The sequence below is a fragment of the Lactuca sativa genome, chromosome 7 (assembly GCF_002870075.4).
Source record: "Lactuca sativa cultivar Salinas chromosome 7, Lsat_Salinas_v11, whole genome shotgun sequence".
Classification (NCBI taxonomy): domain Eukaryota; kingdom Viridiplantae; phylum Streptophyta; class Magnoliopsida; order Asterales; family Asteraceae; genus Lactuca; species Lactuca sativa.
In genome coordinates, this window is record NC_056629.2 from 31576911 (window position 1) to 31593122 (window position 16212).

Genomic DNA, 16212 nt, shown 5'->3' on the forward strand with positions numbered 1-16212 from the left:
AGCATAAGTAAAAGAACATAAAGAGCATCATTTATTTTCTAGTCATTTTTAGTTTAAATGATGTGGAAAATTGGAATTAATGGATAGAAAATAGAGTCCATGAACCTACAATGTGATGCTTTCAAGGCTTTTTGTATATGGGATTGGAGCATCAAGAATTGCCCTCAAAAGAATCTAATGAATGGTTGTGAGATTGTATGCTCCTTTATGCCTTTCTTGCTATTCTAATCTTCCCAATGTCATCCCACACAACCATCTCATCTTTAGTTCTATCTACATGGAAATGAATGGATGAAAATGAGCCGATAAGTTTAGAAAGATAACATGGTAAAACAGATAATTTTAATACAAGTTAAAAAAAACAATAAATCGCACTATCTAATTTGTCCATGTCAACCCACCACATGACCCTGTGTCCTGTGAGAGGTAAATCATATAACACTAGTAATATTTTAGGTCTGTCGGGATTCGATCATTGGATCTATTGTTTCAAAGTTCATACTTTAACCATTAAACCCATCGAAAGGTCACTACATGTTAAAATGAGATGGGTTAAGTTGGATTCACATATCAATATTTTTTTGTCTTTTCTTGGTGTGAGTTTTATAAGTATATAATATCTTAAAAATGATTATAAAAGCTATATTATTATTAAAATAATCTAAATGATGTATTAAAAGAATTGGCGACTTTCGACCAATTTGATCTAAACAAGATAAGATTTAATGCAAAATAATTTTGGTTTTAATAAATTAATCAAAATTATGACCAATAATATGAACAAAATTATCTTGTTAGAAAAAATAATTGCTAAAGAGAACCTCCATGCATTTTGATTCTAAGGATATTACGGTATTACCCAATCACCCGTCCTCAAAGTACAGTGTTATTTCTTTTGATTTGTTTCTAAACATTTCCTTAATTTGTTTCTAAAATTGTTACTCCATCAATTTTTTTATGCTTTTATTGATGGTTAACATGGAGATTCGGTTCTCAATGATTCTTATTTTAACTATCTTTAATTTATTAATTTTATTCATAAAGAATATTTAATTTTTTAAATTCATATTTTTATTAGTTTAAGACGTAAGATGAAAACGAAAAGATTTCTATTTTTGTTTTCTCATGGTCTAAATTTTAAATTTATTTTGGAAAAAATTGTATAGAAGGAAAATATTCTGAACATATTTTTAGGTTATGTAATTAACATTTTCAGATAAAAGTTTGAGAATCTATTATTTTTTTGTAACATTCTACGGGTTACACATTCATTTATACTTTTATTTAGTAGGTAATAAAAAGTTCTTTAGGACACACTGTTTTTGTAAGACATGAAGTCATGAATGCATCTATGGCCACATATTTTGTAGGCCAAAAAACAAAATTAAAAAAAAAAATACTAAAATAATGCTTTTGCATTAATTTTTTTAGTATCCAAAAAATATAAAAAGAATTACAAAAAACTTTCTTATGAAATATTATAATGTTCATAATAAATATAAATAGAGTATTTGTAATATTTTCTAAGAATATTGTTAAAATTTTATAGCAAAATTTATATTGTTCTACTATTAGTAATATTCTATAAAAAATACAGTAAATGATTTTAAAATTTTACACTATAGTATTCCGATAATATACTACAAATTATATTTGTATTAATAATATTATGCTATAACAATTCATTAAAACGGTCATGTATGACCATTGTAATATTATTATAGAATTTTACATATTATTTTTTTAACCCCAAAATGTATATTAAAAAACTAATATTAACGTAAATCAATTTGTATCTTTCAATTATGCAACATATATAAGAAATTTTCCTTGAAAATCCTCTCGGATTGAATTTGTCATATAAAACTGCTCGAACTCACGGCCATCATTGAAATATTGTATTGAGACTTCTACTAAATCGTTGCTCCAAAAAAAAATATATAACAAAAATAGCTCCATTGCAAATGAACCCTTCCTTAATTTAGTATACTTATCATATAAACACTTAATACGCATCTTCGATTTTTGTTAGATTCGAAAAATAATAAATTTTGGACGAATAAATCATAGACCCAATATTACATTAGGGTCCCTTTTTTATTTTGTTCTTTTGACCGAGACATTGTAGCAATGAAAAAAGCTCAAAAAATAAAAATAAAAATTGCTATGAGTATTTTAATTTGATTAAAGTCTTTACCTTTACGAACTTCACTTGGGGCTACTTGGCTTATATCACAATATTTTCATCTGAAAGTGTTTTTAGATAAAAGATATATGGTTTAACATTCAAATTATATCTAAATTATTAAAAACGTATTCACTTATGTGCAAAAAATTAAATATATTATATTTTTTTATAAAAGTTATACTACTTCATTTTAATAAAAGCAAACTTTGAAAATAATATTAAAGTAACAGTTGGTTCGACGTATATATATTCCCCTAAGAACTTTTGGCGCCGAGATGCAATTGACCACTTTGAGGTGGAGGGTACCAAATTCTCTCTTTATGATCCAAACCCTTGCTAAATCTCTAACTCATTCGCATCTCGAATATCAAAACAAGTAATCTGTAATCTCTTTTCCCAATCTTTACTAGTTTGTTTTCAATTTTGTTGGTTTTGCTCGACATTTTGTTATTTCTGTTTCCTGTTTGATTCAAGTTCGTTTCTAGTAGTTTGATTGAGAAATATTGATTTTATATTGGTGTATCGAACACTGTATCGAATTCTGAGTTTTGAATTCTCTTTAGATTTATCGGGTTTTTGTGAAATCGGATGGTTTTGGACTTTTGGTGTTGAATTTTTGCAGGTGATTGTTGGAGGGAAGAGAGAGAAATTACGTCATATCATTCTCTTCTTCGAATGAGGAGAGGTGCAAAATCACACAGGATATTCAAAGACAGGGCTATGAACCGCGTTGATGATCTTCAAGGCATGTTCATGGATCTGCAATCTGCAAGGAAGGACAGCCGTAACATCGACATGGCTGTACTCGAGGAACAAGTTCATCAGATGCTCAAGGAATGGAAGAAAGAACTTAACGAACCTTCTCCTTCTCCTTCTCTGCAACAGGTATGGCATATAGCTATAGTCTATTTCCGTTCGCTTTTTTTTGAATGTTATTGGATTTAATCAACAGTTTGAATGTGTGTTCTGATTTACTTTCTTGGATTTTTGATGCAGGGTGCAAGTTTAAGATCCTTTTCGCCAGACATAAGTAGGTTATTGCAACTCTATGATGAAGAAGATGATGCAACCAGTGGGTTGGCTGCTCCAAAACCCGATCCAGATGCCCAAAACACCACTCAAAATGCTACTTTCCACAAGGTGAATATTTTGTCTTCTGATTCTTAAACCAGTTACATGACCTATGATTTAAAGATCAATGGAAAACTTATATGTAAATGTTACAGAACTTTCTTGCAACTCAGATGTGTCAAGAACAAGGGGTAGATACGTCTTTTGGGATAAACACAACAGGAGTACATAATCCAGGTGTAGATACACAATTTGATTACATATCATTTGATATGCCACGTGGATTTGAGCAAAACTGTAATGATGGAGTTTATGGTATGTGGGGTGAAGATGCTTTACCTCAAATCGCTACCTATCTGCCTAACATTTGCCCTCCACCTTCTGCTTTTTTGGGACCAAAATGTGCACTTTGGGATTGTCCCAGACCGGCTCAAGGGTGGTGCTCTGAGAGGGCGGTTCAATGGTGGTGCACCAATTATTGCAGCGGTTTGCATGCTACAATAGCTCAAAATGAAGGTCAACCGGGGATGACACCTGTCATAAGACCTAAAGGCATTGAGTTGAAGGATAATTTGCTTTTTGCTGCACTTTGTGCAAAAGCACAGGGGAAAACGGTTGGTGTTCCGGAGTGTGAAGGGGCAGCCACTGCAAAATCACCATGGAATGCTCCCGGTGAGGCTACTCGTCTTTCTTGTCATTCAACTGTTCATTTATGACATGACATAACAGACTGTGTTCGACATGTATTGGACTACAACTGAGACTGATGTTAATAGGGCAAAAATTACACTTTTTTGTCCCACCCAAAAAAGGTGAAACAAGGTGGGACATGGACTTGTCCTTGATCTCTCACATGTGGAAAAGATGAAAATACCCTTCTCGTCCTTTTCATCAAAATAGCCTAGAAAGCTTGTTGAGTCCTGGCTTGTCGCCTCCGGTCCTATCCCAGGACGGGATAGGACTGGATCGGACAAGACTGAACAAGCTTTTTAGGGCTATTTTTGATGAAAAGGACGAGAAGGGTATTTTCGTTTTTTCCACATGTGAGAGATCAAGGGCAAGTCCATGTCCCATCTTGTTTCACCTTTTTGGGTAGGACAAAAGAGTGCAATTTTTGTCCTATTGACATCGGTCTCAGTCATAGTCCAATATATGTCAGACACAGTGTACTGGACACAGTGTACTGTAACACATTGTGTACAGTATATGTTATGTACCGTCGTGTCATGTCCTGTCATATTGTTTCTAAGGGTGAATTTTTTCCAGAGCTCTTTGATCTTTCGGTTTTTGAGGGAGAAACACTGCGCGAGTGGTTATTTTTCGATAAACCGCGAAGGGCATTCGAGAGCGGAAACAGAAAGCAAAGATCACTCCCGGATTACAACGGGAGAGGTTGGCATGAATCAAGAAAACAAGTAATCAATGAATCCGGATGGCTAAAAAGATCCTATTACATGGACCCACAACCCATGAAGTTCCTTGAATGGCACCTCTACGAATACGAAATCAACAAGTATGATACTTGTGCATTATACAGATTAGAACTAAAACTTGTTGACAAAAAAAAGAGCCCAAAAGGAAAGATTGCTAATGAATCGGTTATCAATCTTCAAAAACAAATGGGAAGGCTTAAAGGAAGGGGAAAAGGATGTGCGACTGTTTACCCTGATTTGAGCCAAACGAAACGAACATTGGATGGTGAGTATGGAGGAAACACGGGATTTAACTATCTTATTGAAGATCTTGGTGGCTACTACTTAACATAATTTGAAGAAAATTTGAGAAGGGTTTTTTTGTTTTTGATTAGAAAGATTAAAAAAACACTAATGTTGACATGTTTTTATATATAGGTTGGCTTTTGGCAATATAATAACACATTATGATCTTGTTTATGAAGATTTTGAATCATTGGTATGGTGAATTTTGTTCTAATTCAATAAGGATGTATAAGATTGAATATAATTTATTCAATCTTTCAATCAATACTATAATTTTATGTAATCCATACATTGCGTAGCAAATCATGAACGTTTTGGCCAAAATACTTTTCATGAGCACATACTTGTAAAGTTGTAGTAAGTGAATATGCGCTAACAAATTATGAAGACTTCAAAATACTTTTCATGAGCACATACTTGTAAAGCTCAAAGCTTCTTTCGATCCCCATAGCTAAAATTTTAAAAGCATTAGGAATTGATCATTTTACAATAATCAAATTTTCATGTCTTATATAGAGTAACACCCCTGGTAGGGTCTTTAAAAATAACATCTTAAAACATCGTTAAAGATAAAATAAAAAAATAAAAAACTTTTCATCATAGCGGTAGTCATATTAGAATTTCAAAGTTCAAACCATTTTAACAAAAATGTGAAATTTATTTAATTCAAGCACGAGAATTTAAACGTTCATAGCAACGGGTTATTCTGTAGCTAAGACATGTTATCTCTAGGTATTTAAGATTTTTTTTTTACAAAATTTAAATGTCTATAGAAATGAATTTTTCTACCGGTAGACTTTGGAAAAAGGCTAATTGCGATATGTTTCAACCACCATAAGACAATATGACGAACCTTAAGACCATATATTCAAAATACATTCGTCACATCACTTTAGCACCACATCATCTACTTCCACACAAATACTTAGAAAATCCTCACCTCTCAATATCACTTGTATAAAAAAGTTACATTCCCAAAACCAACGTTGTAGAACTCGCTACTCGGTACCTGCTCGGCCGACTAGGGAGTAGCGAGTACTCGGGAGTACTCGGATTCGGTAATTCATGTAGAAATATTTTTTAGAAAATTATATATGTCAAAATCATAATTTGATTGAAATATATAACCAAAATTAGATACATGTGAATACATAAAAACTGAAATACACATAATTGTCTCACTACGTGGATAATTACTGAAAATTTAAAATATATATGTAGTAATAATCACATGTTTGTGTTAAATAATAAATCATTAAGTGCATTATACATATTAATCTTGAAATTCTTGATTTTTTTCTCTTTTTATGACAATTTTGACCCTTTGACCGAGTTTGACCGATTTTGACCGAGTTGGCCGAGTTTGACCGAGTAGGCCCGATTAACACCGAGTAGGCCTGAGTTTGACCGAGTTTGTCCGATTTTTGACCGAGTTTTACCGATTTTTGGCCGATTTTGACTAAATCCGAGTTTTTTGGCCGAGTTGACATTACTCGCCTTGGTGGAGGGCCGATTCCGAGTAATCGGCCGAGTAGGCCGAGTTTTGCAACAGTGCCCAAAATTATGTGAAATTTTCATTAATAAAAATTACATCAAACTTAAATAATAACTACTTTAATAAAAAATAAATAAATATAGTTATATTTTTCTCTAAATCCCCGGTTGAACGCTAAAACATTTGGAGCTCTTCCGGTGACAGATCTTTGGTAGGCGTCATGTTCAAAATTTATATTGGAAAATATTTATTGTTTTCTTCTCGCTTCATTTTTAATGCTTATGTTTTTCTTTAACAAGTAAATATGTTTGTAGAGTTTTTCCAAAAGTGTTTGCGCTATATTCCTTTCAAATATGTTTTCTTTTTCTCAACGAAGATGCCATGGCATTTTCCTTTGTTCCTTCCATGTTCCAATCGGTTGTTGAAGGGATACTTCTGGTGGACATTCTTCAACGTCATTGTTGAGGTCAATTCTTATATTGATATCCGACGTATTTGTGTAGTCATTTGACTCCGATGTTTTGTTGGAGTCCGTAGATTGCGAGAGCACTTCCGGATTAAGCACTCAATTCAGACACTTCATATAACTAGCCATGCTTTTATGGCTAAATGATTTACAATCATTGGTGGTCCGATATTGGTGAGAAGAAAAGAGTATTTGGCTTAAAGGATCCCATGGGATTTTAGTATTATATATATAACAAATGATTACAATCTGAGATCCACAATAAACGGATCTTAAATACATACAAGATATGAAGTTAAGTATAGATTAAAACTAATCTAATCCTTCTGTTTACATTCCCCCTCAATCTTGACCGCAACAAGGTTGAGATTGCGCTTCATCCGTTCTAGCATAGCACGTGTAACTGGTTTAGTAAAACCATCTGCTAATTGATATTCGGATGCAATAAAACGGACATCCAATGCTCCCATTGCTACCTTCTCCCGTACAAAATGAAAATCAACTTTAATATGTTTGGTTCGTGCATGAAAAACTGGATTTGCAGTCAGGTAGGTAGCTCCTAAGTTGTCACACCACAACACCGGTGGCCTTGGTTGACGGACATTAAGTTCTTTTAATATAGACCGAATCCATATCACTTCGGCTGTCCCATTTGCTAATGCCTTATACTCGGCTTCGGTACTTGATCTTGACACAGTAGGTTGCTTGCGTGAACTCCATGAAATCAGGTTTGGACCCATAAAGATTGCATAACCTCCGGTGGACCTGCGATAGTCCAAGCAACCTGCCCAATTAGCATCTGTAAATACGCTTAGAAGTGTGGAGTTGGACTTCTTGATGCATAGTCTGGTGTTCATCGTGCCTTTGATATATCTAAGAATTCTTTTGACTGCCTCCCAATGTACATAAGTTGGTTTCGAGAGATATTGACAAACCTTATTCACTGCAAATGAAATATTCGGTCTTGTTAGAGTAAGATATTGTAGACCTCCTACCATGCTACGATATTTGAATGCATCATCTTCATTGAGTAACGTTCCAGAATCTCTTGTGAATTTATCAGTGACCGACATAGGCGTTGAGACACTCTTGCAATTCTCCATATGAGACATGTGTAACAAATCAGATGCATACTTGTGCTGTAATAAGGTTATACCCCCTGAATTGGGAGTGACTTCAATGCCTAAGAAGTAGCTAAGCCGGCCAAGATCTTTAATGGGAAATGAGGATGACAGAGTGCGAACAAGACCATCAATAAGTGTAGGAGAAGACCCGGCAATAACAATATCATCGACATACACCAACATGTAAATAGTGTGGCCACCGTGAGAGAAAACAAATAAGGAAGTGTTAGCTTTGGAGGAACGAAAACCAAGTTGATGTAATTTATCACTCAGTCGAGAAAACCAAGCACGCGGGGACTGCTTCAAACCATAGATAGCTTTGCGTAGCTTACATACATGATGTGGATGACGAACATCTTCAAACCCGGGAGGTTGTTTCATGTATACATCTTCGTTTAAAAGACCATGAAGGAAAGCATTGTTAACGTCAATTTGACGAAGAAGCCATCCTTTAGAAACAGCAAGAGATAAGACCAACCGGACTGTAGCGGGTTTGACAATCGGGCTAAACGTGTCATGGTAGTCAATGCCATATTGTTGAGTAAACCCCCGAGCAACCAACCGCGCTTTATGTTTGTCAAGTGAACCATCCGGATGTAGTTTCGTCTTAAAAATCCACTTGCAGCCAACTATATTAACACACGGAGGTGGTGGTACCAAGTCCCAAGTGCGATTTTTATGAAGGGCATCAAACTCGGCATCCATAGCACAACGCCACTTAGGATCAGAAAGGGCAGCTTTGTGAGAAGTAGGAACAACAAAGAAAGCCCGACGAAAAGGATTGTAGAGTATAGTACCATCCGTAAACTGTTTTGGTCGCACAGAACCTGTTTGTGTGCGAGTGACCCACTGTGGGGGCGGTGAATGATGCAAGGGCACAGTAGAAACAGGAGCTGGAGCAGGTGAAGCCGGAGCAGGAGCCGGAGATGCTGGTTCTGGTTCGTTGGGAATGACCGGTGGATCCGAGGCCACAGTGGGAACCGTAGGTGGTGTGGCAGGAAGCGTTGGTAATGGTGGAGATATCCTCGGGATGGCAGGTGAGATGCTGGTGAAAGTCGAACCAGTTTGTACAGGTGCTGCAGCTACATGAGACAAATTATCAAGTAAAAGTGACAGGTCATATCTATTCATGTGATCATTCACATTACTAGGTTCAAATTGTGGATAAGAAGCACCACGAGCATTTGAGTGGGTGAGGACGAAACATGTGATGTGGCAAATGGAAAACGAGACTCGTCAAACACTACGTCACGAGAAATATAAACACGACCTGTTTGTTTGTCAAGGCACTTGTACCCTTTATGCATAGAACTATACCCAAGAAAAACACATAAAGTGGAAAGAAAGGCAAGTTTATGAGCATTATACTTGCGGAGACTCGGCCAACATGCACAACCAAAATTACGTAAGAAGGAATAATCAGGGACAACATTCAAAAGACGTGTGATGGGGGTGGAATTTTTAATAATACGACTGGGCATTCGATTTATTAAATAACATGTTGTCAAGAATGCTTCATCCCAAAAACGAAGAGGTAGAGAAGAATGAGCTAACAGGGTCAAACCAGTTTCAACTATATGACGATGTTTACGTTCAGCTATGCCATTTTGTTGTGACGTATGTGGACATGACACACGATGAGCAATACCACAAGTTTGAAAATATTTATGCAGTCTATGGTACTCACCTCCCCAATCGGATTGAACTGTACGAATTTTCACTACTAGAAAACAGGCCTTTAATGACACGCAATTTATGATACGCACGGATTTACAATACGCAAAAGTGTGTGACGTAAAAATAATGTCATCTCTCCTAAAATTTAAAGGATTTGGGACACGCATTTTTGCGCGCCCTAAAATTAGTGTCTAATAAATAAATAAAAAAAACACGGAGGGCACCTTAAATAAAGTGTGTGTCGTCTAACCATGTCGTTTTATAAATTTTAATGAAACGCGCGTTGCATCTCAGGCGGGGAAATGAAATCCAAAAAATTAAAAACCCCGCTTTGTGTCCACCGGCTGAAAACCCTAGCCCGTCCCTGTCGAAAACCCCCTTTCTTTCTTTCTTTCTTTCTTTCTTTCTTTCTTTCTTTCTTTCTTCTCTCTCGATTCTCAAACCTCCACCGCATCACTTCTCCACATCTACTCTCCAATTTTGCATCTCTAGCACGATCCTCCCACAGCTTCGCATCTTTGTCCCTTTTTCCCATAACTTCTTCACATCTTCTCTCCAACTTTTGCTTTCTCTGTACGCCCGGTTCTTGTTCGACGACCGGAGATTGAGACATTGTTGGTGGACCGAGCAAGGCCATCCACCGCTGGGTAGACTCTCACACCACCCACCGCCGACCACAACTCCTTCTCCCGTTGTTCCTTCCCTCTATGATGAACCTCCCCCAACCTGCAATGTGGGAGCAATGGTGGGTACTAAATCGTCATGGTCGCGATCGAGAAGCAAACTCAGAACCGCGTTGCTGGTGGCTACTAGATCGACCATGGTTAATCAGCCAGTCTCTGTCTCAGGTTCGTATTTTTTTAGGTTATTCTTCCATTAAAGAACTTACTATGCTTAGATCGTTGATAATTCTAGTAGTGCGTGGAGTTAGGGGTAGAATTTTCTACCCCTCAAAATCATCTTAGATATATACTGTTAATATGAAGCGGTTCTTTCTTCTCCTCCTCCACAATTCTTCTTCTCCTACATTCACCATCAAGCGCATAACTTTCCTCTGTTTTGCAGTCGACGAACCCCTCAAAATTTCATGCCTTAGCGCTTTTGTAAACAAATACATGATGTTAGTTTACTTGAAATACTGCTTTTTAGGCCTTGCTTTTCCTCCAGGTATGCTTTCTACCTAAGATATAACATATTAGAAGGCTTTACTACCTTTTTTTCATAATTAAAAATGTATTTTCAGGACATGAGTCTCTTTCCCCTGCACGTTTGCCTTCTCTTAGAATGGAGCTTATACACTTCTTACTAGAACATTCTAATGCTCCAAGCACATGGGGGTTGATAAACTTATCATCAACAGAGGCGTATAAGAATCTCTATCATCTCCTAGAATTGGACACTGAACCAATATTGGATGTTTTGAGATGTGCATTTATCGATCCAACACCAAAGAATTCTAGATCTCAAAGTCAAGATCTGTCCAAAAGACTGTATATGTTCTTGTTATTGTTATCAAAACAGGCAAAGCTATTAGAACATGGCCTTCAAAGGACGATACATGTCGTATACTTGAGTTTATTTCTATTTTTATGGCCTGTGGAGAGGCTAAAATCTCAAAGGAATTACTAGGTCATAGATTCGAGTATTTGACATTAGATGCTAGCATTCCGCTAAATATTGAAAGCAAAAATAATGATATTAGTAAAAAAAAGAGAAAAATAGGTTCTAGCACTTTTGGAAGTTTTCCCAGAGATAGATTTGGATGATAGATAGCTATAATACATGTGTGAAAAAGCTCATTTTTACCAGGTTCTAACCATTCTCTCTCTCTCTCTCACAAACAAACACACACACATACAAAGGAATGCAATATGTGACTAACAGTTGAGTTCATGTATTAATTATAGGTTTGTGGCTTCATTCCTAACAGCAAACACCAATATATAGCTGCTATTGATAGCTTTATGAAAGATGTGGATGAGCCAATTCATGCTTTCTCTATCAATGATTCTGCTTCCACTGTTCAAGTCGCTCCTTCAGTTCTTGAAAATATGTTTTTGAATCAGTCACTATATAGTTACAGTTTTTGTTTTCTTGTGTTTCTACTGAATTTCATATGTTGTGTGTATCAGAGTCTTCTAAATGATTTCAAATAAGCTTCTTGTTGTGCCCTCTCCAATTGGTGGAGTTCTTGTAGGTTGTGCAAATACTATTCATTATCATAGCCAGTCAGCATCATGCATATTGGCTTTGAATAATTATGTTGTTCCAGGTAAACGTTTATGATTTTGACAATTTTCATGTGTGAAATTACATTTTTTGTTATTGATGGCAACTTTTCTGTAATCAAATATAGAGTAAATAGATATGGTTCTAAGAGTTTTTCAAATTCTTTTAATCAAATATAGAGTAAATTACACGTTTGTTCCCTTTGTTGTGGAAGTAGGAGTTGAAGGATTTTGTTCCAGCCGCCATTGATGCTCTGGAAGAGGTGATTAATGATTAATTGGATCTTGAATCTTGATAGATTGTTCAATAGATGTTTATAGGTGAATATTGATGGTTTCACTTTGCCGCAGTTTCAGTTTTTGGTTCCACCTCAGTAAGGGAAATTTCGTCCACGGGGACAAGGCATGCCCCCTGGTCAAAGTCAGCCAACACAGTTTTCTCAGCCACATTAGCAAATGTCTCCACGAACCTAGTATTCTTGCAACTGCATTCTGGACAATGACATGCTTTCTTCACTTTACATTCATCAACATCTGTGTTCAATAATTCATCTTAATTACCAAATTACCCTTCTAAAACCCTTCCACCATTTCATTATTTCAAAAATATAAAATTTATTTACCTTCACAAGTTTTCACACCATCGCCTTTAAACCCCGAAGGACATGCACATTTCCCTTTTTCATTATCATGTTACAAGAATCCATGATTCCTTTCCATACTTTTGTGATTCCATTCCATCATATTCATATTCAGTGATGTGTAAGTGCTTTGATTTCCAGTTTTTCTAAAGTTTGGTGTTATTTTAGTATTTCATCTTCTTGATAAGTGGACTAGGTGATTGATTGTCTTTGTTCTAACAATTTGTTTATATATTTTTTTAGCTTCTTGGTTGGATGCACTTGATCACGTCTAAGCTTGGATAGTTCTCCCCAATCTATGTTTGGATTTTAAGGGTAACAACATATTCTTGCTTCTTTACAATTACCTTTCGTTATTTTTTCTTTATCTTACAACTTATTTTTTCTCCTTTAGACTGTGAAGTATTTCAACAATGAGCAATTTGAAGCTGATGAGCATGATAAGTATTTAAAGAGTAAGTAGTTTTTATGCTACTCTCCTCACACAAATTTATTTATGTGAAAAGGGTAAAAAAAATAAGTTTTATAATGTTTACCTCAGGGTATGAAGATGCTGCCTTGAAGACACAATGTAGTGCATGATTTGGGAGGTACCCAACTTGCATTTTTTTTATAAATATCTTGTGCTATAAACTTCTGATAATGACAATGACCCTTAACTTTGTTTTTAGGTTTTGCTTGAGCCGATTCAAATGACATGTGATCCAACCTATCTTGTTAATTTTGTGGAGTTATATACTGTGTTGGCTTCCTTTCAATCTCATGAAGGAAGGGTGAGTGTTATTCTAGTTTACATGTTTTGAAGTACTTGCATGATTTATTAAGTGTTACATGTCTCAAAGTAGATGCATTCTTTATCTGTAGATATTGAATTCATTATTTCATTAATACGCAACGCAACTAATTGATTCTATATGATTAACTTATGAGGTTTCTGAGAAACTGGTTTCATGTTACAGGTCCTAAACTCGCTTAATGGGATAAAAGACATGAAGTCACGTCTAACATTGAAAGCCGAGTATGTCTTCTCCTATGATCTTACTGCTGGAATAATATTATTTCCTTTAGGGTCTAGAATTGGGATTAGTAGCAAGCAACATTGTATTTAAACTACACATATGTATTTTTTTATTTTTTTTTTGTAGATACATGTTGTCAGGTCGGAAGAGAATGATGTGGGATATTAGTTTAATAAACATCAAGATAATTATTCCCTGGGAGAATGGGAAGTCAGAGATACATAAATTGGTATTGATTTCTTTTTAAATTGTCATACGAGGTTCACATTATTATTATTTGTATTTATATTAACTTCAAACCTTAACATACACAGGTACTTGGATTAACAGCTGTCACCTTTTCATCCAAGCATGATGTTAGCTGTTTTGCACCAGATATCAACGTACCTTCTCAATTCATGAGGAATTTAATAGATTACAATTCTTCAAGTGAGCTTCTAGAAGGAACTCAGATTCAAGATCTGTATGCTCTCCTGGAAATTAAACTAGTCGACTTCCAGGTCAGCTGTCAGCATCTTCTCTCTCATTTTCACTCAACATCTCACATTTCACATAACTGACTGACCGATGTGTGGTGGCACCATTTTTGATCTTACCGGAGTATTATTTCCTATAGGGTCTAGAAATGAGATTATTACTAATAACAATAGATAATTACTTTGCTCTTCATGGGATTTTCAGGTATTATGTTACTTGCCTTCACTATTTTCAAAAAACATAAACTTTTTTTTTCGCAAGATGAGGTACCAAGTTATGTAGTCAATAATCTTAATTTATTTATTTTTATTTTTTAATGTGTTTGTAATTGGATTAGTTATGATGCTTTGACCTAACTCTAACTTATATATTGTTTTGGTAAGCTCTAGATTCCAAAAATGAAAGTTATCAGTGACACTAAAGACCTTAAAGAAGACCTTAATTATCAAGAAACGTAGGATGATATGACAATCAATGTATGTGTTATAATTCATATGGATAGCGATTTTACTTTTCATGTCATTATTATTTATTTCTTTTTTTTGTTTGCAGTTTCTTGCAGAAACTTTGGATGTTGTTCAAGACATTGATTGGGTCATTTCTCTGTTGCTAGGTAACCTTCTCAACCACAACATTCTACTTAAGCAGGTGAGTAATCAAGATTAAGGGAGACTTGTAATCATGTTTGACATTCCTTTCCAGTAAGAAACAGAGTTGTATGATTATTTGTTAGTTTTATAGGAATGTATAACCCATGTTAGCAATGTATTATTTTTGTTTAACATTTGAATGATTCTTTGTATGACATTATAATTTGTGCAATTTATTTTATTTTTTGAGTATGAAATTTTATTTTATATTATGCAATGGATTGTATTTTTTGTATATGGTATTTTATTTCTATTATGAGAAATTAAATGCAATTTTAATTTAAAAATTAATAAATATATAAATTTATTTTTTTTAAACATTTAAATTTACGATACGCAAAAATGTGTGTCATCTTCATTTATGACATGGCCTTTCTTGACAGGGGCTTTCTTGATACGCATTGCGTGTCATTAACACGCGCGTCGTAAGGTTACGACACGCAAATGCGTGTCGTCTTCCTTTATGACAGGGTCTTCCTTGATACGCATTGCATGTCATAACCGCGCGTCGTAAATGCGCGTCGTCTATAGACGACGCGTAAAAGCGCGTCGTCTCTCTTTATGACAGGGCCTTCCTTGACACGCATTTGCGCGTCGTCTGAGCGTTTTACGACGCGCAATGAGCGTCGTAAAAGGCCTTTTTTCTAGTAGTGTTTGGTGTTATGGAGACGTTCAACATGAGTTTGGAAATTATAAAATACTTGTTCAACATCATATTTGCTTTTAACAAGATAAATCCAAGTGTAACGACTGTAATCATCCAGAAAACTAACATAATATTTAAAACCACCACTTGACACTTGAGCCGGCCCCCAAACATCTGTGTGAATAAGCTCAAGTGGAAAGGTGGTGACATGAACAGAGTTTTTATACGACAACTGATGACTCTTAGCACATTGACATGCATCACAAACTAAAGACTCATTAAAGGAAACACCTAAATTTTTGGACTTCAAAATAGACTTGACAACTTCTGAATGAGGATGACCAAGACGTTGGTGCCACTGTGAAAACGAAACTTTAGTGCTAGACCTGGCATAGTGTGAAGAGTGGCGAATTGGCACCAGGTAGAGACCTCTTTTGCTTTTACCGATTAGGAGGATTTTCTTCGTGATTATGTCCTTAACAAAGAAAACATTGGGAAAGAGTTCAATAAATACATTATTATCATTGACAAGTTTATCGGCTGAAAGCAAATTTTTGTTAATATGTGGGACATGAAGGACGTTTTTAAGAACAAGAGGTCGACCTAGACTGTGAATTTTAGAGTGACCAACATGAGAGATATGCAAACCTGTGCCATTGGCGACTTGAACTTGGTCTTTACCATGATATCTTTCGGGTATGGATAGCCGGTCTAGGTCACTTGTGAGATGATCGGTGGCACCTGTGTCAAGGTACCAATTTGGGTCATTGTTGTAGTTGCCATTGTATCCATTGTAGCGTCCATTGTAGTGG

At 35.5% G+C, this 16212-nt stretch overlaps 1 protein-coding gene across 3 annotated transcripts; it reads left to right on the forward strand.

Annotated features, from left to right (window-relative positions):
* Positions 1-2431: 2431 nt before the first annotated feature.
* On the forward strand, positions 2432-5264 carry LOC111884655 (transcription factor VOZ1). Of its 3 annotated transcripts, none has more exons than XM_023880952.3 (5): positions 2432-2571; positions 2811-3073; positions 3185-3328; positions 3415-3931; positions 4526-5264. In XM_023880952.3, the coding sequence occupies exons 2-5, from the start codon at positions 2864-2866 to the stop codon at positions 5023-5025; spliced, it is 1371 nt and encodes a 456-aa protein (XP_023736720.1). In that variant the 5' UTR covers positions 2432-2571; positions 2811-2863; the 3' UTR covers positions 5026-5264. The 3 variants fall into 3 exon arrangements, with proteins under 3 accessions (XP_023736720.1, XP_023736723.1, XP_023736722.1); XM_023880955.3 differs by having other exon boundaries at positions 3433-3931; XM_023880954.3 differs by having other exon boundaries at positions 2432-2564.
* The last annotated feature ends 10948 nt before the right edge of the window (positions 5265-16212 follow it).